Source organism: Blennius ocellaris, assembly GCF_963422515.1.
Source record: "Blennius ocellaris genome assembly, chromosome: 3".
NCBI classification, from domain to species: Eukaryota; Metazoa; Chordata; class Actinopteri; order Blenniiformes; family Blenniidae; genus Blennius; species Blennius ocellaris.
The window spans coordinates 10,607,480-10,633,283 of record NC_137652.1 but is presented as its reverse complement, the minus strand read 5'-3'; the positions used below and the strand labels follow the sequence as shown (position 1 = coordinate 10,633,283).

The 25,804-nt window shown below is 38.7% G+C and overlaps 1 protein-coding gene across 1 annotated transcript; it reads right to left on the bottom strand.

The window, feature by feature from the left end:
- Window positions 1-224: 224 nt before the first annotated feature.
- tacr3a (tachykinin receptor 3a) lies at window positions 225-25,804 on the bottom strand (the record flags this gene model as incomplete). Its single annotated transcript, XM_080520214.1, has 5 exons — window positions 225-558; window positions 3,962-4,158; window positions 21,018-21,168; window positions 22,016-22,204; window positions 25,437-25,804. The coding sequence occupies 5 exons, from the start codon at window positions 25,802-25,804 to the stop codon at window positions 225-227; spliced, it is 1,239 nt and encodes a 412-aa protein (XP_080376340.1).

Below are 25,804 nucleotides of genomic sequence, written 5' to 3'. Positions count from 1 at the left end.
AGTAGCTTCACAAAGAATTCCATTACACAGGTGGACAGTGACTGGACAAAACTCTCTGAATGGTGAAGCGACTACATCTGCCTCAATAATTCTTCAATGTCAAAGCACATCAAACACCTTGTGCACTGTTTCTATGTACAGTGTATGACGCATGTGTATGAAACTTTTTTTTCATGCAAATGTTGAAAAGCCTTGTGCTGCATGCATTTCTGTGAAGCGGCCGTTCACGAGAATTCCTCAGGGTTAGCGTTTGGAGCGCTTCCGTTTTGGATTTTGGGGACGCTTTCATTGCCACCATTGATCTCCGAGTGGCGAGATGTGATGTAACTTCTCTTCCTGGAAGGGAGGGAGTGCTTCCTCCCTGAGCCAGCTCCAGCGTTGCCTTCGCCCTCGGCAGGGTCGTACACCACCACCATGGTGGTGTCCACGCGGGACAGCGTGTACATGCTGCTCTGACGCGTTGTGTGCAGACGGGTGGATCTGAGTTCCAGCTCGTCGTAACTGGACACTTTGATGAATGGACACCAACGGAAGGCTCTCTTGAAGCCGGCGCGAAACCTGATGGCACGTTGAGAAGATGGAGGGAAGAGACAGAAGACACAGACATCATATGAAACAGAAATGGTCTGTCTGGAGCTGCAGTACATTACTTTTACTTTCAAATACATATTACGTGTATTTTTCTTGGTGTTGCCTACCAATTCTGTGTAACTTTATGTCAAAACTGACAAGGGTATTGAAACCTATCATATTGACGACAGGATACTATAAATGTGTGAAGTTTTGCTAGTTTCAGGCAGAACAAAGAACCTTTTCCTCTGAAGAAGATCAAAATATACTCACACATATCTGTGTCTCCCTGAGTGTGAAACCAGATGTGTTGAGGGACATGACTAGTGCATTACTCTCTTGATGCAGCAGAGTGATAATGTTGTTGATCATCAAAGCCCATGTCTCATGTCAGTGATACAGCTTCTGTTATATTACCATTAAAGAGAGCACTGCCAGAGTACACAACATGCATCTTACATTTGATCAAAGTTTTTCTTCTAAATGTATTCAATACTTGCAGCATAGTTTCTATGTATGTGCCCAAAGCAGACAGGTGTTCATAACCATTTTTTTTTTATAAGATGTGATTACGACAGTATAATGGTTTGAGTTACTTTTCTTAACTTCAGACAGGAATACTGTTACATTGGGGCTGGTCCCAGTTGCTCACAATTGTTTTGCAAGTGTGTCCATATAATAGCCAAGTGCAATCATTTTGTTGCATATTGCTTGATATAATTTGCAGTAAATAAACACTTAAGAATATGTTGTTGATCGATTTGTACGTTGGGATTGTTACTTCTAATTAACAGTAATCTCGCTTTTTCTCTCTCTCTCTCTCTCTCTCTCTCTGTCTCTTTCTCTCTCTCTCTCTTTGTTGAACCTCATTTAATCCAGATGTTACTTTGCAATGGTTTTCCTTTTCTTTTGAGCACATGTATTTCTGCAGTTCCCACTGACATAATTACAAAAGCAGTGCAGTTTACTTTCTTTTTTTGAGTAATTCTTCCTTGATGTTTGTAGTTTTGACTTCTGGCCTGTTGCCACCAGATATGATGTAATGTTGAAATAATGAAGTGAAATATGATGCGCTGTTAACACCATCTACGGTAGAGCATGAATGGACAGCGCATCAGAGGATAATTCATCACAATGTTGGTAAATTTGCAATATTGAAGGCTGGAGGAGCTGCACCGGAGATCTTAAAAGTAATGAAAAACAGAAATCTCAGGAATATGTATAATGAAGAGAACAAGTAAAGATCTTCCAAACATGTGACTGACTGATCATACTTTATTAATCTCCTTGGGGAGATTCCTATTTTTTTCCGCCCTGACCAACCATTTTCTAGGATGCGGAGCTGCAGCCACGTTATAGCGCTCTGGGGAACTGATGGAGGTCAAGATTCATGCTCATGGACCCACAGTGGTGACACGTCAGCTGTGTGATTCGTATCTGCTGACTCTGAATCGCAAGTCTGCTTAAGTTCGAAACCACCACTGCCCTAACGTTATGGAAAAAGCAAATATGAATATGAAGACATCCAAACGGGCTATTCCCCTTGCCTTCAGAATATTAAAATCAGACTGTGTGTATCCACGTGGAGCTAACCTGTCTCCAGAAAGTAACAAAAATTGGCCATTTGTTTTTGTATGTTGTTGTAAAGCAGTTTTCTTTTTAAGTTTGTGGTTAATTAAATTATATGAATTGATTAACCAGTTTCACTTTGTCAAGCTTAAACTCTTGATGCCATAATTCTCTCCCATTCAGTTTGTATTTTCTGACATCAGATGTCCATGTTAGTAGCAAGCTCCAAAAACAAAATGTATACCTTCGGTCAGAGTTATAGCAGCAGTTGTTATAAGGGACATTTTGAACCTTTGGGGGTTAGTGGTTTCTCTCCATGCATGACTAGTCGAGAAATTGATTCCTGTGTCTTGTCTGTTTTATTTTCTTTCTCTGTGGTCTTTGTTTTGTGCTTCCCGTGGTGCGTAAATAGTATTTGTCCCTTTCTCAAATGAGTTACTTCTCACTGACCGAGAAGCAGAGTCTGTCTCTGCATCACAATCGAACCCAATGGCTTCCTCCTGGCCACATCTGTCACATCAACACCTTCCCTTGGTTTAAAAGTGAGGTCATGGTTTCGCTTTAGGCTTATTTTCATGCTGGACATAGAGAAGAGCTTGATCCAAAGTGAGTATGTTTCGAATTGTTTAAACTCAAAACAATTCTGTCCGAGATAAAAGACATCAGATAACTTCTGTCTTTACTTCAGTGAATAAAATGTCATAAAAGTCTTTTTTGACCAAGTATTTGCTTCTGTTCAAAATGTTCACTTGTGTTTTGCAAATCATTTCTTTTTGAAATGGACGCCAGACAGACTGTGACCTTTCCACCTTCTTATGATATCTGATCTTTGTTTTCTCCTCACCAGTTGAAAAAAATCCCCCTAAAAACCACAAAAGTCATAAATTGAAATTGATAAAGCTGATGTAACACAAGTATTGACAACTGTGTTTCTTCAAATAATATAAAGAATATAAGCACTTTTTTCAGATGTTCAGTTTTATAATGACTCTGTCCACGTATGCCATTTTGAGCCCGTTTAAATCATATGTGCTTTATTGGGAAATCAGCTCCTTCATTTACTCATGCAGACAATTAAAACCACGAGTAGAAATACTGACAACTGTGTTCTATTTGAGCAGGCATCTAAATACTCATGAAAGTTTTAATACAATCTTTCCCGTGTGATTATTAAAGTGAGATCCAATCTCATCATCATGGCTTTGCAATAAACCCGATAATTATGAACAAAAACAAAAATATGACAAACATTTTGAGCCATGCCCCCCGACTGGACCAGTGTTAGGTCGCCACTGCAGTGCAGAAATAAAATATGCAGAGGCCTTCAAACATCTATTTTTAATTTCTGCCCTGCAATCGCCAGTCATGGCTCACCCATTTTGATTGAGATCATTGACTTCAATACAATAGAATTGAACTGACAAACACCACCTTTTGTCAGCGGTTTTGCTCTTTGCATATTTTTCTATATGTGGCTCTTAATGAAAAACATTTGGTAAAATCCTGGAATGGAGCGTCCTTAACATCCGAAAACATTTGCTTATTGAAGCATAAATAAAGTCAAAATCTTGACACAGTGCCTTGTGGCCACCTGTGTTACTATTGTTTAGATCAGAACTTTCTTTAAAAAAATGAAGGCACTAATGTTGCTGCATTTGTTTGCCTTTTGTGTCTGGACAAGATGTGTACACGCAACAATACGCCACCTTGTTTTTGTGTACTTCTCACAAACACATACTTCAAAAAGCATTCCAACTGTTACACATCTCGTCTAAGTCACAACTAAAATATAATGTTTCAAGCAGGCACAGCGTAAACCTACCTGCTGTTGAGGCAGCAGTAGATGATGGGGTTGTACATGGTGGAGCTCATCGCCAGCCACAGCACTGACAGGTAGACCTGCTGGATGTACTTCCACTTGTTCAGACGTTTGTTAAGGCCCGTCACAATGAAGTAGATGTGGTAAGGCAGCCAGCAGAGGGCAAAGGTCACCACCACAATGATCATCATCTTCACCACCTGCAGTGGAAGGAGTGAGAAACGATGAGAAAGAGAGAAAAATGTCACTGATGCCAAATTCACCGGCTGAACATACGAGGAGAAGAATATTAGATGAAATGGAGAAAAGACATCCGGCCTCCTCCCACTGTGATACCATCTGAAGAAATCTGTTTTGCTGGACAAATATGATTCATGTATTTACACGGAATTTCCTAATGACAGCGTTTAGGCAGCACCTGGGAGCACCTACAACAAATAGATGCATCTAATGGGTAGCAGAATAGCACGTTCCCGAATCCACTGATGAGATACCGAGTCGCAGCAGAATCCACATGCACACTTTATGAAATGAACACGAGCCAGAAAACGTTTGAATCACACCTGTCACAGACAGTCAAAGCAGCGGTGTGTGTTTATGATCGGAATCTTGAAAAACTGAAATGAAGTCATGAAGGAATTAAAGAGAGTAGCAAGTGAGGAACGGAGCTTTCATGAAGCTGTTGTGCTGTTGAAAATGCCGTCAATACATTTCCTACTCATTATGCAGGTTGAATTTGACAGAATTGTAATCTTTACCCCAGGGTTAATTGAAGTCTTTCATTTGGCAAGTTTGAACAATCTGTCTAAAAAAACATGTATTTTGCAAATATGTCAGGTTTTTCTTGTTTTAGCAACAGTGGCATCATTTGGTATGTTTGAAAAGTGGTTAGTACTGTTGGCTCACATCATGAAGAGCACTGCTTTATAACTGTGTGGAGTTTGTATGTTCTCTCTATGTCTGTGTTATGCTGATCCAAGTACTCTAGCTTCATTGAGCAATCCAGATACGGGTCTATCGGGTCATTTGATTCAGCTTTTTGTCCGAGGATGGTTGACTGTGCCAATCGTCATAGACTCAGTATAGAACATTTATTTGCCTGTAACGCAATGAGGCTAAGGTCAGACTGTAAAAGCATTTTAAAGGAATATATTCAGCAGCAAATTCATCACCTTGAACTGAATCTTGACCTTATCATCCAATTGAGACCTTGTCATCTATAACAGAGATCATAATTAGCATTATACCGACAATATCTCGCCATATTACACGGATATGTCTTCACATTTTCTATTTTATCTTAATTGGAGAACATTGTATTGGATTGCATCTTGGCATTGACCACATGAAGTTTGCCTGTATCATCACTTTGGAGTTTATCTCTTCATTTCTGTGATTTTTGATTAGTTTTTAATTTTTTACATTTTTTAATACAAAAAAAATATAGGAAATTAATCTCATAATAAGAGTGTCAGCGTTGTTAAAAAAAGGAAAAAATCTGAATATTTTGTCATATTTTATTGGTCTGTTTATAGTTATTTTCCTTAACTAGCAACTAATAATAAAATTGTCTAATGTCTTTCAACATATTTCCAATCATTCCCTAAAATAAGTGAGCATAAACATCTGAAATGACTCACAAGTATCTATCAATGTTTCAGGTGATCTTTTCGTGTCAGTCTTCACTGAGCTGCATCTGGGTGGTACAGAAATCTATGTAAGCTTGTGGGTCTCCAGAGACAAGCTGCAGAGGTGCTGTGAGCAGTCACACAGCTGGAGACAAAGCAGACATCATCGAGTCCCTCCTGTAATCCAAACAGAAGTCTTGGCACCCTCGGTTTTGAGTGCATGTTTCAAGGGAGTTTATGATATTAACACAAACTGTGCTTGGTGGCTGCTAACCAGTGGCAAAATATTCAATCAGTATTTGGGTCTTATGGCAGTTCACACATTAAACGTTTCTATTTCGATCCTATCAAAAGAATGAATTTACAAAAAGTGATAGTGAGAAAGCAATGAAGTGACTAAATACTTGTGCGAAGTGTAAATGCATGTGACGTGCACTCTCGCTAGAGAAGGGTTTGAGTCTTTTAAGGGAAGAAAGCTGAGGAGGAGCTGATGAGGTGTGAGTCTGTTTCACAGTGTTACCATTATCAATCAGACCTGTTTGTAGTGTAGCAGCTTTTGTTGTGTGTGTGTGTGTGTGTGTGTGTGTGTGTGTGTGTGTGTGTGTGTGTGTGTGTGTGTGTGTGTGTGTGTGTGTGTGTGTGTGTGTGTGTGAGTGTGTGTGTGTGTGTGTGTGTGTGTGTGTGTGTGTGCTTATAACTCCCGTGTTAAATGACAGCAAAGTATGTTTGGATAGTTGTTGGATGACTTTGCTGACACAGCATCAAACAAGACCCCCCCCCCCCCCCCCCCCCCCCCCCTCCACACACACACACACACACACACACACACACACACACACACACAGAATGAACAGAAACGATTTCACAATGAGACAGAGAAGCAGACCGAGATAAACAGGCAAGAAAAAAAACAGACACTGGGAATCAAAGCCAGGATTACAAACTGAGGACTAAAGATTCATATACAAAATAGAGTGTGAAGAAACAATGAGGCACAGTTGAAAATACTCAAATAGTAATCATCAATAGAAACGCATTCAGGGCGGAGCAACAAGACACTTGAGATGATGGGAGAGATAAGAAAAATGAACACGGACAGGTAACATGGAACCAGGCATGATTTTTTTTTTTTACATGTAGAGAACCGCTGCATAAAACAGGAGATGTGCAAAACATAAACATGAAACTCAAGGAAATAAAATACGAGGGAAGCACAAAGGAGAACATTCAGACACAAGACAAAGTACAACATACATCAAGGATGTGACAAACATACAGATAAACACACACACGCACGCATGCACGCACGCACGCACGCACGCACGCACGCACACACACACGCACACACACACACACACACACACACACACACATACATTTATAAAACTAAGAATGGAGCTATTGTTAAAATGCAGAAAACAAGCTTGGTATGAAAATAGATAGAGAATGTGGACAAATCGTGTTTTTCTGCATTTCAGTGGGCTGTTAGGGGATGTTATACTGTGAGCTCAGCTCAAAAGATTATCTGTCAAAGAAATATGATACTGGCTGGTTGCTGTCAATCTTCAGATATTGACATATCGCCATCATTTCCTGTTTTTGGTCTGAAATGGCCATATATGCAGTGTGTATAAAACACATAGTCAATCCATTTATTTCAAGTTCTATTTTTCATTATACAGTTTCTTTATGCTGAACATGATGATTAATACGACATAGTTGGTAATATATACATTTCCAAAAATCAAGTGTTTCTGTAAAGCAGACTGACACTGTAGTTAACAGAAAAAGCTCCGTACTCCAGTCGGGGACTACTTTCTATGGCGCACTGATACATATTTGATGTCCTAGAAAGTGTTTTTCACAGCAGTTTGGCATGACGACATTTGTGGGATTGACTTGAAAACACTTAAGAGCTCATACTTATGATAATGAAAACACATGCCATGCTGAGTGACTGCAGCTAAATGCGATTCTGATAGTTTCAGAATCGCATTTAGCGATTTTTGTGGACAAAAATGACACTTTATTGTGCAGAGACTTGATTATGCAGACGCTGCCTCCACAGGACAAACTCATTGGAGCTCTGCTACTCAAGTGGCACTTCTAGGTTTCTTGATAATACATTCAGTAAAAACCTGTGACATAGTAAAAAACAACAACCTCAAACTCATCAAAAGAATCAACTTGTAAATAAACTTGAGGCTTGAGGAGACACATTTGCTGAGAGCTCCTCGACCTTGTTTAAACATTCCATATTTAGATTGCCAGTGATCTCTGGAGTTCCCAAACAAATTATGTGTATATACACGGGGTATTAAAACAATGTATCTGCTTCACCAAACACTCTGAGAGATGCTGAGAAGTCGACTATGCACTCTACTGGAAAAAAAAGTGTGAAATTGTGAACATGAGGACGCTCCATACAAGAAAAAATAAATCTCACTGGGTCTGCGAGAATGATCACAGACAGAAGTGTGAATGCAGCCACGAATCACATAAAGACCTTCTTGACATGCCGTCAGCGACACGTGAAATGCTGTGTATCATACACTAACAGCCAAAAACAGCAAAATAAAATGGAGCCTTTAGTTTGTCGAAACCCGTAGAGCCTTATAACAGCAAGTCAAGCTTATCAAGATGATTTATTAATGCTCATTCTGTTCATAGTTAAATACAGCTTGTGTACAATAGGTAGACAGACGCTGCGGTCTTTTTCCTCACATTGCTACATTAACGCTACTGAAAGGATCTCCTGTGAGACTCAGACTGAGAACCAAAAGAGACACTGCTTGTTCTCAACACATACTGGCTTTCTTTGAAGTGAGGAGAAAATGAGGACTCGTATGATGACTTTTATGCTTGATATTGATCTAAACTATGATTTACAGTCGGAGAAGAAGATAGCAAGAAAAGAGGTATACAACGTAAGTTATGATCAGAAATATTAGTGTCATTTATTCTTAAAATGAGTTGTACTTTGAGACACAACAATGAAAAGGTTGCTGCTTGATAAAGCTTGTTTATTCAACTACAATTTGCATGAGAAAAATCTGCAGACAAACACGAAGCTTAGTTAGATACCGGATCATAAACACCAAAGAAAGAAGAAATGTGACTAAGTACCAGGTTTTTTTCAAGCAAGGCCATGGAAGTTGATGTTAAGCCCCAGTAATATTCATGCGTGGACAAACAACAGCCCGTTATGCGGGCGGAAAAACAAACTTCAGCCAGTCAGATAAGAAGAAATCTTATTAGAGGCTGTGACACCAAGTCGTTCATCAAGACGGCTAATTAAACAAGAAATGTTGACAGGAATGAAAGCAGACTTTAAATCAGATCACACAAGTCACTGGGATTAGCAGTTAAACACGATGAGCCATGAATAGACAAAAAAACAAATAAGCATAGATGTCCACCCCCCCTCAAAAATAAATGTAATTAACAAAGTTCTTCTGATAAGAATTGTAATGACAAATGTCTGTCCAACAAACAAAGGCATTTTAATATCACTTAAAAGGAAATTAGTGAAGATTCCTTAATAATGCCATCGCTGGCCTGCAATATGCAAATAAACAAAGAACAGATTGGATACAATAATGATAAGATAGTGAAATGCCAAAATCATTACTTGGAAAACAAGCACAAATAATATAAAACAAAAAGTTGCAGATGGCTTTGCTTCAAGTGAATGAGGGCAGAAATATTTTTAGATCAGATGTTCGGAGTTAAAACAAAAGTCAAATCTTGTTCTCGGATTATAAGAATCAACAAGTTTTCTCCAAAAAATTTCATCCAAGAATTTTATTTGACTGAACCGAAGGTCCATACAGAACTAAAACATGCAAGCACACAAGTGCTGCACTATCACAGTTGTTACTGAACTTTATCAGTGAATTCATGTGAAGTTGTCTGTGACATGTCTTTTTCTGCTTCACCAATCTCCTGATACCACTTGTATATAGTGTATTTCAGAGGTTGTCAGCAACGAGTCCCCAGCTCTCTCAGGTCATCAGCTATTGACTTTTCAGAAATATCAAAAGTCAACCCGAAAGCTGATAAGCAGGTTTTGCTTTATTGCTCCTGTGTGCTGCAACAGCCTGAAATGGACATACTTTATTATGTCTTATTGTCATAAGCTTGCCTGTCCTTGGTTTATCCTGTCATTTGCCCTGTTCTGGGTGGGACACTCTCTATCCCTCTGGACCATCGTCTGGATCAAGTGAGTCAGAGGGTCGATGCATATGCATCCATATTGCTTTTTTTAAGTCTTAAATTTAAAAGCCTCCTCAGTTACAAAAGTCTGAAAACTATGGTGGTGTTTTGGAGGATACTCAATATCTTGCATTTATTTTGCATTTTTGCATTAAATTCTCAATAGGCAAAAAAAAATATGGAATTGAGATATTGAGATATACATTTTTCGAAAAATATTACCTCAGGTTTGTTTTTTTGTTTGTTCAATGTACTTTCAGTTCACAGAGATTAACTTTTAGTTAATTTTGATGCAGGGGGACTGTGGGGAGTAAACAAATTCAAACAAATGCTTCAATTATTTAAGGAGTTCTTGGAAAAATGTAAAAAGTTCAACCGTGTCTCCAGTTAAAACAAAAATAAAAAGAACACCCGATTAATTTCTCATGCCCTTTATAACGTTGATTAATAGTGTTTGGCAAACAGTGAAGCATGGATGAATAATGACGGACCTGATCCAGTGTCCCACTGACGAACAAGAGGGACCTGCAGGGGAGGGTCAAGGTATCAAAGCCCATAACCTTTTGCTGCTTCACCTCCGACATCTAGAACCCCTAACACCTGGAAAAAAAAAGCCCTCAAAACTTTAATCCTAAGCATTTTTGTTGTTATCAGCTGTCTTTTATTTCCTTTATGCAGAGTGACTTTGGGTGTCTTGAAATAAGCTACACTTCTCAAAGACGAAAAGAAGGCCCAGCTGTATCTGAAAGGATGCACATCCCCTAATCCTAATGTTCTATTGGTTGCTTGACATTCAAAAAAGGTTTCTGGTAGGTTGAGTGACGATGATGTTGAACTGTGATTAAAATTAAGTTGATTAACTTTGATGTTTCGACCTCCTTAATTGTTCAAACATTCCTGTGACTTGGGAAACTACTCAGTCTTCTCATACTTCAAGTCACAAAATATATGCTTCTCATCTTCTAATACATCTGCCTTATTCCAGGATAAAGCATTTACGTTGTACCGTCTACCCGATATTAGATAGTAGAAATAATTTAATCTTGATGTCATGAAAATCTTCTGATGCACGGGTCTGCATACATCATGTTCCTCGAACATCCTTTTACGTCCTTGAGAAAATGAAATGCAACTGAGGGCAGAACAAAGCAACTTAAAAGCAGAGAGAGAGAGAGAGAGAGAGAGAGAGAGAGAGAGAGAGAGAGAGAGAGAGAGAGAGAGAGAGAGAGAGAGAGAGAGAGAGGGAGAGGAAAGCAGCTTTTTCTCTACTGCTTCAATTTTCTGTACAGTACTTCATGTTTCTAAGGTTGGTGCATTAGATTTATAAAAACGTTTTTTTTTTATCTCTGAATTGCAATTACTTTCTGTTGTTCTGTGACAAACCATCAATCATGAATACACATTTTTTTAATCAAAAGAAAAAGGAGTACTAGGAGTACTCAATATAACTGTATTACTGCAATCACAAGGCTGCAGCTTGTCTATTTTATGTAGGAATAACAGTTTGTACTTCAGATGTCCTCTTAGCTTGTTAGAGTTGGTGGCGCAGACCAAAATGCAGGAGAAACCTTTCCTGAAACAAACATAATTCATGAATATGAAAATTGAAAAGGAAGAAATAAATTACTAAATAAATGCAATGTGGACATAAAAAACCAAGCCCAAATCAAATCAGCAGAGCGAGAACATGCTGCATCCACTTTTAGTATAATGCATCATTTAGAATAATAGAAAAATACTTTGATGCTTGTACGATATATTCATTTGCAAATGTGAAAGAATCTAAGAGTGTACCATCAGAGAGCCTTGGGTGGCTATCCAATTAGACAAGGTCATGAAATTCCTACATCAATGGGCTCTGACAGAGGACACAGAACAAGAGATGAATGAGGAACAACATATTGGAAATTGAAATACTCTCAAGTCGACCTCAAATGGACAGTGTCATACCTCTTTATACCACTCTTAGAAAAAAGAACTTCTACACTGGAATAATAACCACAATGACACATGAATGGAGCTAAACAATAATCCCTTGTAGAAAGGGTCTCCAACAAAACATATTTGCCTACAAAAAAAAGCAATTTAATGGGATAATATCTGTAGAATTCACTTTTCCATCAGATATTTTTGCCTCTCTTTGCCACTCACAATATCTGAACAGGAGGAGAATGAACTGCTTGAGTGGACAAAAGAAAACCTATCTAAAATGCCTTTTGTCAGAACTGTGCTTCGATTGCTGAAATATGGACCATTGTATTGTGATTACTGGGATTAAATGGTGCATTAGGCACTACACTTTGTAGAATATCCAAAAATGGTCAGTTAAAAATGATTATGAAAAGGATTATATCATATTTAACAGTTTCGCAAAGAAAGAAAAAAAATTGGCTATTCTTTCCATGAATACTGCTAATGATAATTTGAAACTAAATACTAAATTAATGTACAAGGACAGGTAGGTGAATCAGGAGGAAAGTATGTCTCTAACTTAGGACATCATTTCACCACCAACGGAGTTACTTTACTACCATGTGACCTGTAGCAGCTCGATCAGTTCCACTCCATGTGAACAAGCAATACTTTTTGTAGCCATGCTGTAAGTCATGAGGAAAGTTGCAAAAGCACAGCGACTGATCACTGCATTAATGCTCTCAGTACTTAGAAAAATCCTTTCTAATGATTGAAACAAATGCAAAACGGAGCCTCTTGATATCTAACAGCTGCTTGCTACAAATCAATCTACAGCATGTATAACATGGCTGAGAAACATTTGTTCCAGATTGAGCGAGAGAGATTTAGTGAGTATATCAATTTTAACAAGATGATTTTTATGAGGATAGCAATTTTTTTTTATAGGGAGGGTTGTAGTGCCGCATTATGTAATCATGGTGCAATATGTAATAATGTAATATATTTTTAACTCATTATGTAAAAACACTGCATTCTGTAATAATCTGCCGCATTTTGTAATAAAAAATCTTGAACCTATTTTGCAATAACTTGTTCTATATTGCAATAGTTATTACAAAATGCTTGTTTTCAGAAAATGTAATAATTTGGTACATTGTGTAATAAATATTTCACTATAGCCATATAGATAGTTCTGAATTTAATAATGAGAAACAAATTAAGTTGGACTAGAATTATATGAATGGCTATAAATACAGTTGAACTTTATCGATCACCTGCCTTTCTTGATTAAATGAAACCAGATTGTTAGTGAATGTATTTAATCATTTAACCTGCATTTCTTTTTTGTTATATCTGTTGCAATATGTAACAAGTTATCACAAAATGTGGCATAATGCGGTGCTACAAGGGTGATGGATGGATGGCTGGATGGATGGCTGGATGGATGGCTGGATGGATGGATGGATGGATGGATGGATGGATGGATGGATGGATGGATGGATGGATGGATATACAGTATAATTATGTAACCAGGGAATGTAAGCAGGGAAGACTACTGCAAGCAGCTGACTTATTCCAACAGGTACTATTAGTAAAGCCATTTTTGTCTGAGTGTACGCCTAAAGTATTGATACTGAGTCCCACTTGTTAACTACAGATTGGCAGCCTGCACCACAATTTCTCCATGGAAACATGCTGGTGTAATCTAATGGCTATTTCATATCAATTCTACAAAGAGGACAAAGAGAACAAAAAGTAGGGTGACATTTTTCTCTTTACATGTCAAGGTGCAGACCAGGATTACACGTTCCTTTGGTGATGTGAACGTAAAGCATCCCACCTGAAATATACAACCGGTGATGCATCCCAATGTATCATACAATTACACCATTACATATAATGGTTGACAAGGAAAGGTAACAGCGCAATCGATTTTTTTTATGTTACGTCGTGGTAATTACTGAGCTTTCAATAACGTGAGCAAATGCAATTAAGGCTTCCTGGTCTGTTGTTTCGAAGTTGAGATTAGAAATAAATGAGATCAGTCACTCTGGGATGCCAGAGAAGATGAGGTGAAGGCACAGGTTAGAAATATTTTCACTTTTAACTTTTTAAATCAAAATCCACCTTCTCTGCCATTTTACATGATTCAGGCTTAGAGGGTGCTGGAGCCAATCCCTGCTCAAGAATGTGGCCAGTCTATCACAGGACAAGGGGAGAGAAACTCATATATTCACACCAAAGTACAATTTAGAGGCACTTTAATCCACTTTAATGCATTTTCCAGGTATGTGTTCCAATCACGCAGAATACCGGGAAGAGTTAATGCTTACATAATAACGCACAATGTGCAATGTCATTTACAATGTCTGATCCTTTATTCCCTTCATGACTGTGTCATTGTGTTTTAAAAAGGTGTGCAATTTGGCTTAGCTCTTTGAAATGCTGCTGTTATTGAGCTGAGAGGGATTCTCAACAACTGCCCCCCACCTCTTTTATTTATAGGCTTTGTGAGAACATATGTTCCATATGCTCTTATTTCATTGCTCTCTGAATTTCTGTTGAGCCTCTTTATCCTATGGCGTTGGTTTTGAAATCTCACAGTTCGACTGTGTGCTATTTTTTTCTTTCTTTCTCCGTTGTCATATTCTGGTTTACATACCAACACTCTGTTATGTTCAATACCTTTCTCAACCAGCATGTCGATGTTGTTTGGCTTATGGGGGCCTGGTGCTGCATCCATGACAAACACAATCAAATAAACATTGAAACAATACCATTTCAAGCAGATCGTTCTTGTATAAATGGCTCTTTATTCAAGAAAACCCCCAGTTTCAAAAATTATGTTTACTTGTGATATCACCCATTGTATTATTCACAATGGATCACCTGCAAAATGCAAGAGAAATGAAAGCACAATCTATTTGCACTTGCTATTGGGCATACTTTTTCCATTTGGGCATACCTTCAGTTGTCCTGTTAGGAGGCATCGCAAACCAAACTGAATCAGTTGACCTACTGCATTTGGTCATACAGCACACCTGGAAAGACATTTTGCTCCTTATCCAAGTATCTCGATCAGTGCATTCTCTTTATTAGAATGAAGTATGTTCCAAAACATATTTCATCTAAAATTGAAAAGTAAATCAAGCCCTGAGACAATATGAGGTCACAAGACTGCAAAACTCCCCAACAAAAAAGCCAATTGAGTCAGACGGATTGCCTGCACTATCTTAAGAAGATGCACAAGGATCCAAAACTAATAAAAATGATGTGGGTAGATAAGAGGGGCCTTCATTGCTCACCGTAATGTGTTATTGTTTTGTGCAAGCCTTGCAGCAGATTTCATAAACCACTACATCTGCAAATTTTTGTCTTGTGTAATAAAGTACACAATTCTCTCAATCCCCACTGTGTTTCACTTCCTAACTTAAGCAAGGCAAAGACAGAGGAAACATTAAAATGGTGCTAACTTGCTCTTAGAAAGCAAAATGTAATGAAACTCAAACAACAATGAGATTTGTAATACAAGAATGTGATACTGAGTCCAACCAAAATGGTCTTAGGGCCGGTTTGCAGCAGTGGATTGATGTTTCTTCATTAATTCACTAAATGACGACCCATTTGTTGGTGTGATAGCAGAACGAATCCCACAAGCAATGCAGAACGTGACACAGTAAAGACTAAAATGAACAAATAGTTTATCTGAATGCAACTGAGAGGCAAAGCAGCAGAGTGATGGAGGAACGAGCTAATAAAGAAAACAAATGAAAGCAGAACTGGAGGTGAACTTTTGGTCAAATAACATTATTTTGAGAGTCCGATAAGTGTTTATATACAAACAATGTGCAACTCCATATGTTAATTTATGCATTTGTTCATTTTTAAGGACCTCATTTGTTTTACACAAGATCCAAACATTACTTCTGCATGGCACAATAACAGTTCTTCAAGCACTGAAGAAATGATTTCAATAGTATTTCTATAGTTTTTTTTTCTTTGTCTGAATAAAGTGCTTTTCGTCCTCAGCTATTAACAACCATTACAAAAAATGGGAGAATGAAGACAACAGGAGGACATATGAGACAACATGAGACAAACCTGCAGTAGGGACATTATATTAGTATGGGCTCAGGAAAATGGTACAGATTTTATTATTGCTTGAGGCAGCCGTTGGTGAGAAGAAGGAGCACAGCAGGCGAAGGAGCATACAGAACATAAAATTTGAAATTCACAAACAAAAATCACTGGCTCACATTGTTTCATGCTGTCGGTCTTTTACAATGACCTTTCAATTCAGAAGCCGGGGCACGCACGCACGCACGCACGCGCACACGCACACGCACACGCACACGCACACGCACACGCACACGCACACACACACACACACACACACACACACACACACACACACGCGCCTCAGTTGAGATATGTCCAGTTTGGATTCAAAAACTATTTGTTATCTCTGGTTGTCAGTATGGCACCAGGCGTACACTGCAGCTTAACACTGTTGTACCTCATTTGTGGAACAATCTGATCTTGTCAGGTAATCCATTGAAATCATTACATCCACACAGCAACACTCAACAACATGCAGTACTTCAAGCGTCAACAGGAGGGAGATGACCGATCGATGGTGCTTATAGAACATGAGTTGAACACAGATTGACTTTAAGAGCTTTATGGCCACATTATGACAGGTGATTAGTGCTGCTTGCCAGACTGACATTTCAAACATACAGCCTCAGGCTGGGGCATAGATGGACACACCTGTTGTACATTGATTGCAGCAGAATACATACATACATATATGAAATTACATACCAGGAAATTACATTGAAACACCAGGAAATTCTGTAACAGGGCCTCCATTCACCCACAATCAGCTGGTGTCAGCGCCATACCCCACATGAAGAAGTATTGAAGCTAGATAAAGGGATGGAACAGTACATTTTTTGGGAATCTTGAGAAATAATAACTCCCTTCAATGTTCGTGCTTGTACAATACTGCTGCTTTTTTATACAATCAGATTCAATTTAGCGACCTTGACTCCAACCCTCACAATATTGAGCAGAAAGTACTTCATCATCCCTGTGAATGGTTACATCAAGTATAATGTATATCTGTGCAGGTGAGGATCACAGTTACACAATTTCTTTCTGAATGATATACTCTCGCATTGCTTTCTAACCCCCCCTCATTGTGCATAGCTCCCATTCATTCAGTTTTTTGTTTGTCTGACATTACTGTATTTTTCTATGTGAAAAGTATTAACCTGTATTGTTAGAAAGTGCTGTTCTTATTTGTATCTTTGTAACTTGTGAAGCCCAACATGGCCATGGCAAGGTGCAAGAAGTGGTAAAAACAGGGCTGCACAATATGTTTCTTTTAGTCTCTTCTCACCTTCAGCATTGTGTTGACAAGTTGCATTGTCGCAAAGCTATCTGCCTGCAAGTTTCTTCAATGTCACTGGTTTGAGATTATATTTACTTACGAGTGACAGGCCAATATGATCCTACAATCCATTTCAATAAAAGCAAGAAGTTGGCAGATCTCGTAGTTAGGGTTAGGGTTAGGATTACTAATTATGTGAAAGGAGTGGAACAAGTCGTCTTTATTTGGTTTAATCCCCATCTTCACCTGTCCATGTGACAAAGTGTCAACTAAACTACTATACTTGTAAGTTTCAAAGTCAATTTACTCATATGTGGTAAAGATTTGAATGTCAAACGGTTGCTGTGCTGATTGAAGTTATATTGAATTATTACCCTCAGCCGTTGTTCTAATGTGTGCCAGCTGTAAAAAGTTTAACCGAATTGAATAGCCAGTGAACGGCCATCGATTGCAAACTTGAAAATAAATGAGGACATGCTGGATTCATAGAGATTCATTTGAAGATGATTGTTGAGTGCAAGTCACTGAATTATTCAGAAACATTAAGCAACGACACAGGTAATGAGCCATACATGTACCAATCATGACCACAAGCAGTGATATAACCATTATAAGTGAATTAAGGTCAACTTAATGCCTGATGTACTTTAAAAAAAAAAGAAGAAAAAATAGGTATTATTACAGGAATATTATAAACTAAAGGAATCTCCTCAAACAAAAAGCAGACTTGTGCATGTGCATGTGCATCATGTTCCAGTGTGTGAGTGTGCTGTTCTGATGTTTCCGCTCAGTTAGCTGGATTTTCTTTATTTAGAGAAATTCCTAAGGAATCTGGACTACAGTAGATAGAAAAGCTTGTGAGCCAGCCAGTTTTGCGACGCTTCAGCACTTTGCCTCGGGGTGTTCTCCTTTTTCTCTGTGAACACTAACCTCACAATTCTAATGTACCAGCTGTGTGAATGAACCATAACCCCCAGAGACGAGGGCAGATCAGAGACTGAAGATGAAGCCTGATTTTCTAAAGTCCTCATTAGGCTGTTTTTTTGTTTGTTTTTTTTTTTTTTACCTGCAATAACCATAGTCTTTCCCTAAAACATGTCTTCACATTATACATGCTCACACTCACACATTCACATATCCATATCCACATGCCCACACTCAGATGCACAAATATTCAATTGAATTATTGATCTTACTGTAAGAACCCCCAAAAGACCAATTTTCAGTCAGGAGGACTCAGAAATAATGAAAATTGTCGAGAGGTTAATAGTGATGTTTCGGCAGAAGGGGGAATGGGAAAGTCAAACACAGGAAGTTGGAGCCTGTACTGAGTGGAATCAATTATATAGGTGTTTGAGAGAATGAGAGCAATTACTGGAACATGAAGGGACACCACACTGCAGTGTCAAAAAACTGTGAGCAGTAATGTTTCCCATTCAAGTAATGCGGCACACTGGACTCAGCAATGGACAACCACTTACTGGTTTCAGAAAGCAATTTGACGCACATCATTCAGTGTCGTCTTGTCGTACACAATAGGGAAGCTTGGGCCGCAGCAAACCGTGTTCGCCGCTAACATTTCTAATGAGGTAAAACAGGCTTGGGTTGAGGCTGCAGTGATTTTCATTGACCATTAAATCACAATGTCAGTAGCTTCAGTGCAGGATGTGTGTGCTTAAGGAAAGATCCAGATTGCCCTGAAATTGTGTTTGCTTTAGCCTGACACTTGTTTAGATGACTCAGCGTAAATGAGATACACAGGGTTTGCGTTTGTGTCCATGTGAACTGGCTGTGAATTAATGTGGTTCAGTCTTTTATGAGTCTGCTGGTATCAAGGCCTGTTTCAAGTTTGTGGGAAGATATTTATAGTATTGAGCAAATTTTTGTTTGTTTGAGCTCATTTGAGGAAACTTCCAGGATCAATAATCCAACAAGTTTTGATTTATTCCTTAAGTTTGTTCAAAGTGCACCAACTGGTGTGTAACATCCCATTGCCTTTAACCACAGTTCTCGATTTCCTTGTCAACGAAGATAAATCGTTTTTGTGAGTCTGGTCGTATATTTGAGGTTATAAAAGTGTGTGATTAATGAGTCAAATCTCTGATGGCACTGCATGACAAATATTTCCTAAACATCTACATTTAGTATGGTCTGTAGTGTGGAGGCAACCAAAAAAAGAAATTTTTTTATCTCATTGTTTTTCAGTAAAGACGGTTTATGTTTATACTTTTGAAGACGATGATGTTCTTTAATGAGGCAAATAATGCAGTGTTTAATTTTTATCTCAGGCTGTGCAGAGAACAAAATACACAGACGAATGGCCTATAAATCAAATGTACATTTGGCGTGATATCCAGACCATGAACGTAGACTATTCTCTGTCACAATTAAAACAAAAAATAAAGCCTCAGGCTCCCGTAAATATGCTCCCTTTCTGTACTTTCTAGAGTTTAATATATCCTGAAACTCACTCCAGTAAAAGCACTTAATAATGAATGGATGAGTCTGATAGTGGATATGAGGAACACAAAAGAAATTAAGATTTAGAAGTGATGATGGTGTAATATGCCAAGAATCCATAACCATGCAGTTCAATACTATAAACAATACAAATATACCAAAAGGACAATGATGCTACAGGAAGTCTCACAATTTGTTTGTCTGTATTATTCCTTTATGACTAAGAAATGTGTTGTAAGATGTGCTGGTAATTTTTGGTATCAGTTTTCCACTGTAACAAACACGTAAGAATGAGGAGCATTAGGAGCCGTAGGGATAAAAGCTGGTTTCCAATATGTTGGTTTCAAACTGCCTGCAGATACTGGTGGTGTTTTTCAGAGCATGCGCCTGTCTGGTTGAAAGAACAAGCACTTGACTGACAATAATTGACAGTCACAAAGGTTGTGCTGTTTAGAATCAAGATTTCTTTCCTTGAAGTGTGTGACAGGCCAATTCCTGCTGCACACTATTGACAAAAGCTATTATTTTTGCTCGCTGCAGTGTGGTGGAGCTGATGTTTACACTTTAAAGACTAAGATTTATCACCACCTTTAAACTTTTCACAGCCAACACAACTTTATCTGACTTTTTGAGCTGAGTCCAACAATAGTGTTTCTTTCAATGGCAAATTGAAGTAATCTTTCTCTCTTTCTTTACCTGTAACAATACCACATCACCTTGTTATTGCTGGTGTGAATGAAAGTACTATTTATGTTATCTGTTGTCAAACATTTGTTTGAGGATGAGAGATGTATTTGCAGCAAACATGGGCTAAAGAGGATTAAAAAAACACTGGGAAGCTTATATAATGCTAATTTGGTTAATTTGAAAACAGAACTCATTAGAGCATTTTATATTTCCGACCCAAAACTCTGTAAACCAACACCAATGGGAAGGTGCTGTAATGTCAATGCTGCAATGTATTATCAGAATATTATTGTTTCTCCAGGTTGAGTATCAGCAGGATAAACTTCACCAACTGTCAGAAAATGCAGAATACATCAAACATGCACAGTTTATTAGCTACGAAGGCGTTCTGGGATTCTGGGACACTTGTGTTCAGTCACAGTAATAAAATCAACTGAGATAGTAGCTTAATTCTAAATCCTACAGGAACACCTATGGCAGCAGAAAGTGCATAATTGAGCACAGCAGCTGCCCGGTCATTTTACCCTCAATTTAACACAATACATCGACAAATTATTTTCCCTCAAAGACAATATGCATTTAAATAGCTTATTTGCCTATGTTATGTTTTTCCTTTCTCTCATCAACACACACTGGAGCAACATAGTAATTATTTTAATCAACAAAGGTTTCAAATGGAGCAAAAATGCAGATTATTTCCTCATCTCTGGATTTCAGTGTCAGACATGCCTTGGAGTTATATTTAGAATTGCATGCTTACCTTCCTTTTAGCCCGCAGCTGTCCATGATAATTATCAGATGAGTCTCCAGGGATCTCGCCTCCCCAGAGCGTCACTCCCACGATGGTGTAAGTGATACCCATCACCACCAAAGGCAGTACGTAGACCAGAACTGTCACTATGATATGATACCTGGTGAAGGAATCAAGACCAATGGATGAAAAATTGATACAATTATAATAAGCTTGTAATCAAACTGCTAGTATTTGTGCAGAGCAAGTTCATGTTATGACAAAAAAACAGTAAAGTCTCCTGAATTCAGCCAGGACTCATCATTCCTGTATCTACCATAGTATAGTATAGTATAGTATAGTATAGTATAGTATAGTATAGTATAGTAGAGAACACAGAAGCAAAAAATTTAAATAGAGTCCCTGCGGTTTTTGGGTGGTGCCAACATAATTCAATCCTATTTAACATTTCACATTTTTGAAGTACAACAATAATTTTGTGACCATTCAAAGTCTCAGTCACATTCAGAGTAATTACACATCAATGGGAACACAATCCTCGATTTGCTCATATAGCACCTGTTGCAAAAATACACAGTGGAATAAAAAAATAAATAAACAAATGTGATTTAAAAAATGACTGAATCCTACAACAAACTATTTCGTGAAAACATTGATGCAACAATTTATTATGGTTGCCAACTTTCTTGCTTTGAGTTGAAAAACAAACAAGCTTAGTGCAACTCGAGTGCATGAAGCATAAAGCCATCTACAAGCAGTCAGACAGCAGACTGACAATACAATTGTCATTTTCTTCCAATTATGCGGCTCTGTCTTGCTCAGCTTATAATCAGTGATGATTTTCAAATTGTGCGATATGATTATAATCACCTTGTATAAGCATCTAAATAAGTTTAGCTGCATTGAACTGAAAGCGATGCACCAAATCTGACGGAATGGGATTTGTCATACCACCTTCTATCAAGCCATGTTTCTTTTTTTGGGATAAACAAGGAGATTATTCTCACATGAAGGGATCATCTTTCATGCGGGGCCAGGCCACATAACACAGGGTCCTGTGGGGCAGAACTCGGATAGTGGAGAAGTAGCAGAGTGGGAAGGCCAGAACCACGGCCAGGCTCCAGATACAGATGATGACTCCCATAGTGGCCTTTGCAGACAGACGAGGCTTCAGTGGATGGATAATGGCCATGTACCTGCAGAAAAGAGATAGGCAGCTTACAATGTATGGAAGATTAACATTAAATACTGATAAACTTATTCATTGCATGAATTTGTATTAAATGAGAACCCTTATTGTGATACATTATTGCCTTATGAAGTTGTTTTTAGGGGATGTTTCCAGAGATGACAGCTTGTTGCTATCCAATACTAAATATTATCTTCTATGTGTGAGGCTTCTAAATGTGAATTAAATCCCCATTTTATACTGCTAAATCCTTAATCTTCAAAGGATTTTTCATGTCCCCATGAGCAAGTATGAATACTGTTTTACAAGGGGAAAAGATAATAATACGAAATGTAACCAATTTTGTGCGACATGAATTTGTTGTATGAGACATGTGATATGTATGTGATCATCAATAATTAATTTGAATCAAGATTGAACAACATATTTTTTTAATATATATTTGAAGTTATGCTGAGATTTTCTGCAGTGAGCCTGACTGTGCCTGATAAAACAGTGTTGTTTAATATTCAGGGTAAATCATGGGCGAATCATTCCAACAAACACTGATGACATTCTGTTTGAACAGCACAATAAAACAATGAAACCTGGCCAGAACAGGATGAGCCACAGGGACCTACTTAGGACGCAACCCAGCTTTTCCAATTGCAGATCACACAGGCTTAGAGATGCTAATTCAATCACTTTAAGATAGTAAAGAATCATTTGAAGATGGACACATTATCCACTGTGGTGTCTTATAACCTCATTGAATGAAATTCTCTGGACACACACACACACACACACACACACACACACACACACACACACACACACACACACACACACACACACACACACACACACACACACACGCACACACACACACACACACACACACACGCACACACACACACACACACACACACACACACACACACACACACACACACACACACACAGCAAACAACAAAGCCACCTTTTCTTTTCCTGAGCAATTGTTTTGTACTTAGAAAATCTTATTTAGACCTTTAAGATGTCCAATCAAGTAGGTGCCAGAGTCGCAAAGTTATTTAGGCTCAAACAAGCAGCACAATGGCTGCTGATCAAACCCTCTGGAAAACAGTCACACTCAAATGAACTAATGGAAGGATTTTTCCTATTTGTACACACACACACACACACACACACACACACACACACACACACACACACACACACACACACACACACACACACACACACACACACACTTGTATTCAAACACATTGAAGCACATTTACCTCAAATCACTATATCAGATCAGCTTAAGTAAACTTTGGACTATGCCTGCAGAATAACAAAAAATGTCTTTGATGGGTATAATTTAAAAAAAATCAATACATAATTATTGAGTTTGTGAAACGTGGTACAGAGAAGTTTTCAGACGGAATGCTGGTTAGACGCCAAGCCACAATGGTATGACGTTACTCAGCGAACGCTGGCTCTATCACCACCTCGTGTTTAAGAGGTCACTTTGGATGAGACTTCGGGTGTGAATAGTGACACATTAGGCAAACAACTGAATGCCAAGAGTTGGCTTGGATAACCTCAGAAAAATGATCAAATCTTTCAGTCACCCACTTTTACTCATATGAAACATAAAACTGGTTTTGTGCACACACACACACACACACACACACACACACACACACACACACACACACACACACACAATTAATACAATACAATACAATTAATACAAAACCTGTTGTCGTTAGCGCTATCTTTCACACAGAAACGTGCTGCATTGAATGCAATTCCCAAAGAAACACACAACGGCTGAGAGACTTAGCAGGAAGGACGCATTCACAGATGCTCACGAACTGTGGCCTCATGCCATTTCAAGACATCAGAGCGGAGACAGCACCACACTGGGGTTAGGGAAAGCATGACCGGAGGTTACATCTACATCATGTAGGTCATGCCAATGTTCTCTTTCTCAGTGCACAGATGACAAACCTGAATGGACACTACAGACCAAAAATACAACTGCATCAAAGTTGCTGTAACGAGGCCAAAATGGGCACAGCCTGGGGATATGCGTTGTTCCATTTGCGTGTGTAAAGGAGAAGCACTGGAGGAGGAAAACACCTCACACGATATCAACTGCACACTGTGACACATATGTGTGCACACTGCACATACACCGCACTTGCTTACACCTTTGAAATGCCCTTTCTCTTCATTATGTAAGTCTTAGGCTGCTTCATTCATCAGATTAATCCTTTTATTCAAACATTATGACATTTGATGGTCCACTGATTAGTATCAAAGGATGGTTAATGGTGCAGAGTGCACCTACATTGCTGGAAATCACAGAGGCAGCCAAGTAGGAAGAGATGAAGGAACCAGGACAGAAAGAAAATATAGGAAAGCAAAGATCATAAATAGTCCGAGTGCATGTGACAGAGAGCAGGAGAGTCTGAGCATGTAAAAGCTTGGAGGAAGGGGTTATCATTTCCAGGGTGTTGCCACACACATAGTCTTCCACTGCAACATAGACTCTGTTAGCAACAGCTTCAGTCTCTGATTCATTGGCAATGAAACGGAAAATTAAATCTGTGGGGTAGGTCCATAGTGGGTGAGATGGCACTCACCCTGCTGAGAAACTGCCTTTCCGGCACAATAATGCAAATCACAAACAAGTACTGACGTCGCGAGCGGAATTGCAAATCTAAACGCATTAAAAACAGCGGGAAGGAAAAACTACTGCAATTTCTCATCAAGCAAGAAATGACATGCAGTTGAGATTTGTTTTAGGGCACAATGTTCCAACACTGCTGATGGAACACGGCAGAGTCCAATGAAACAATGATGAACAAAATGTCCAAAGAAGGAAAGAAAAATCAAATCATGTAATTAAACACTAGCGATCAAACCGTTTTAGTGACGATGATATTGTTTACTACATATAGTCTAAATAGCAGAAATATTCACGAGTTGTGTTTCACATTATTCATTTTGATGAATGAGAATGAGTACAAGAAATTCTTCTTAAAGAAGGAAAATCTGTAACTGTCATACCTCACGGATAAAACAGCATTCAAACACTTGCATTTGTAGCTTTTTTATGCTTGTTTATCATATTTATATAGACGAATTACAAAATTACTTCACGGAACACGAATCAAATCATCTCCACATCACTGAGTGGGGCTGGAGTGAATGACTGGGGGAACTTGGCATCACTGACTAAATATTATTCTTGCAGTGTTTACCTGTCCACGGCAATTGCAGTCATGGAGTAGATGCTTGCAAAAACGGATGTCACTGGGAAGAAGTTGTGGAATTTGCAGTAAGCTTCCCCGAAGTACCACTCGCCGTGAGCAGCGTAGATAAAGTTTATTAAAGTGTTGAACGCGGCCATCGACGCGTCAGAAAACGCCAAGTTGAGCAAGAAGTAGTTTGTCACCGTCCTCATGCGTTTGTGGGCAAGAATGATCCATATCACGATGAGGTTTCCAAACACCGCAACCGCCAGCACAAAGCTGTAGGCGACGGACCAGAGCGCGACGCGCCACGGCGGCTGCACAAACTGGTTCGTGTAGTTCGTGGTGATGTTTGATCCGTTGTGTGGAGCTGCCAT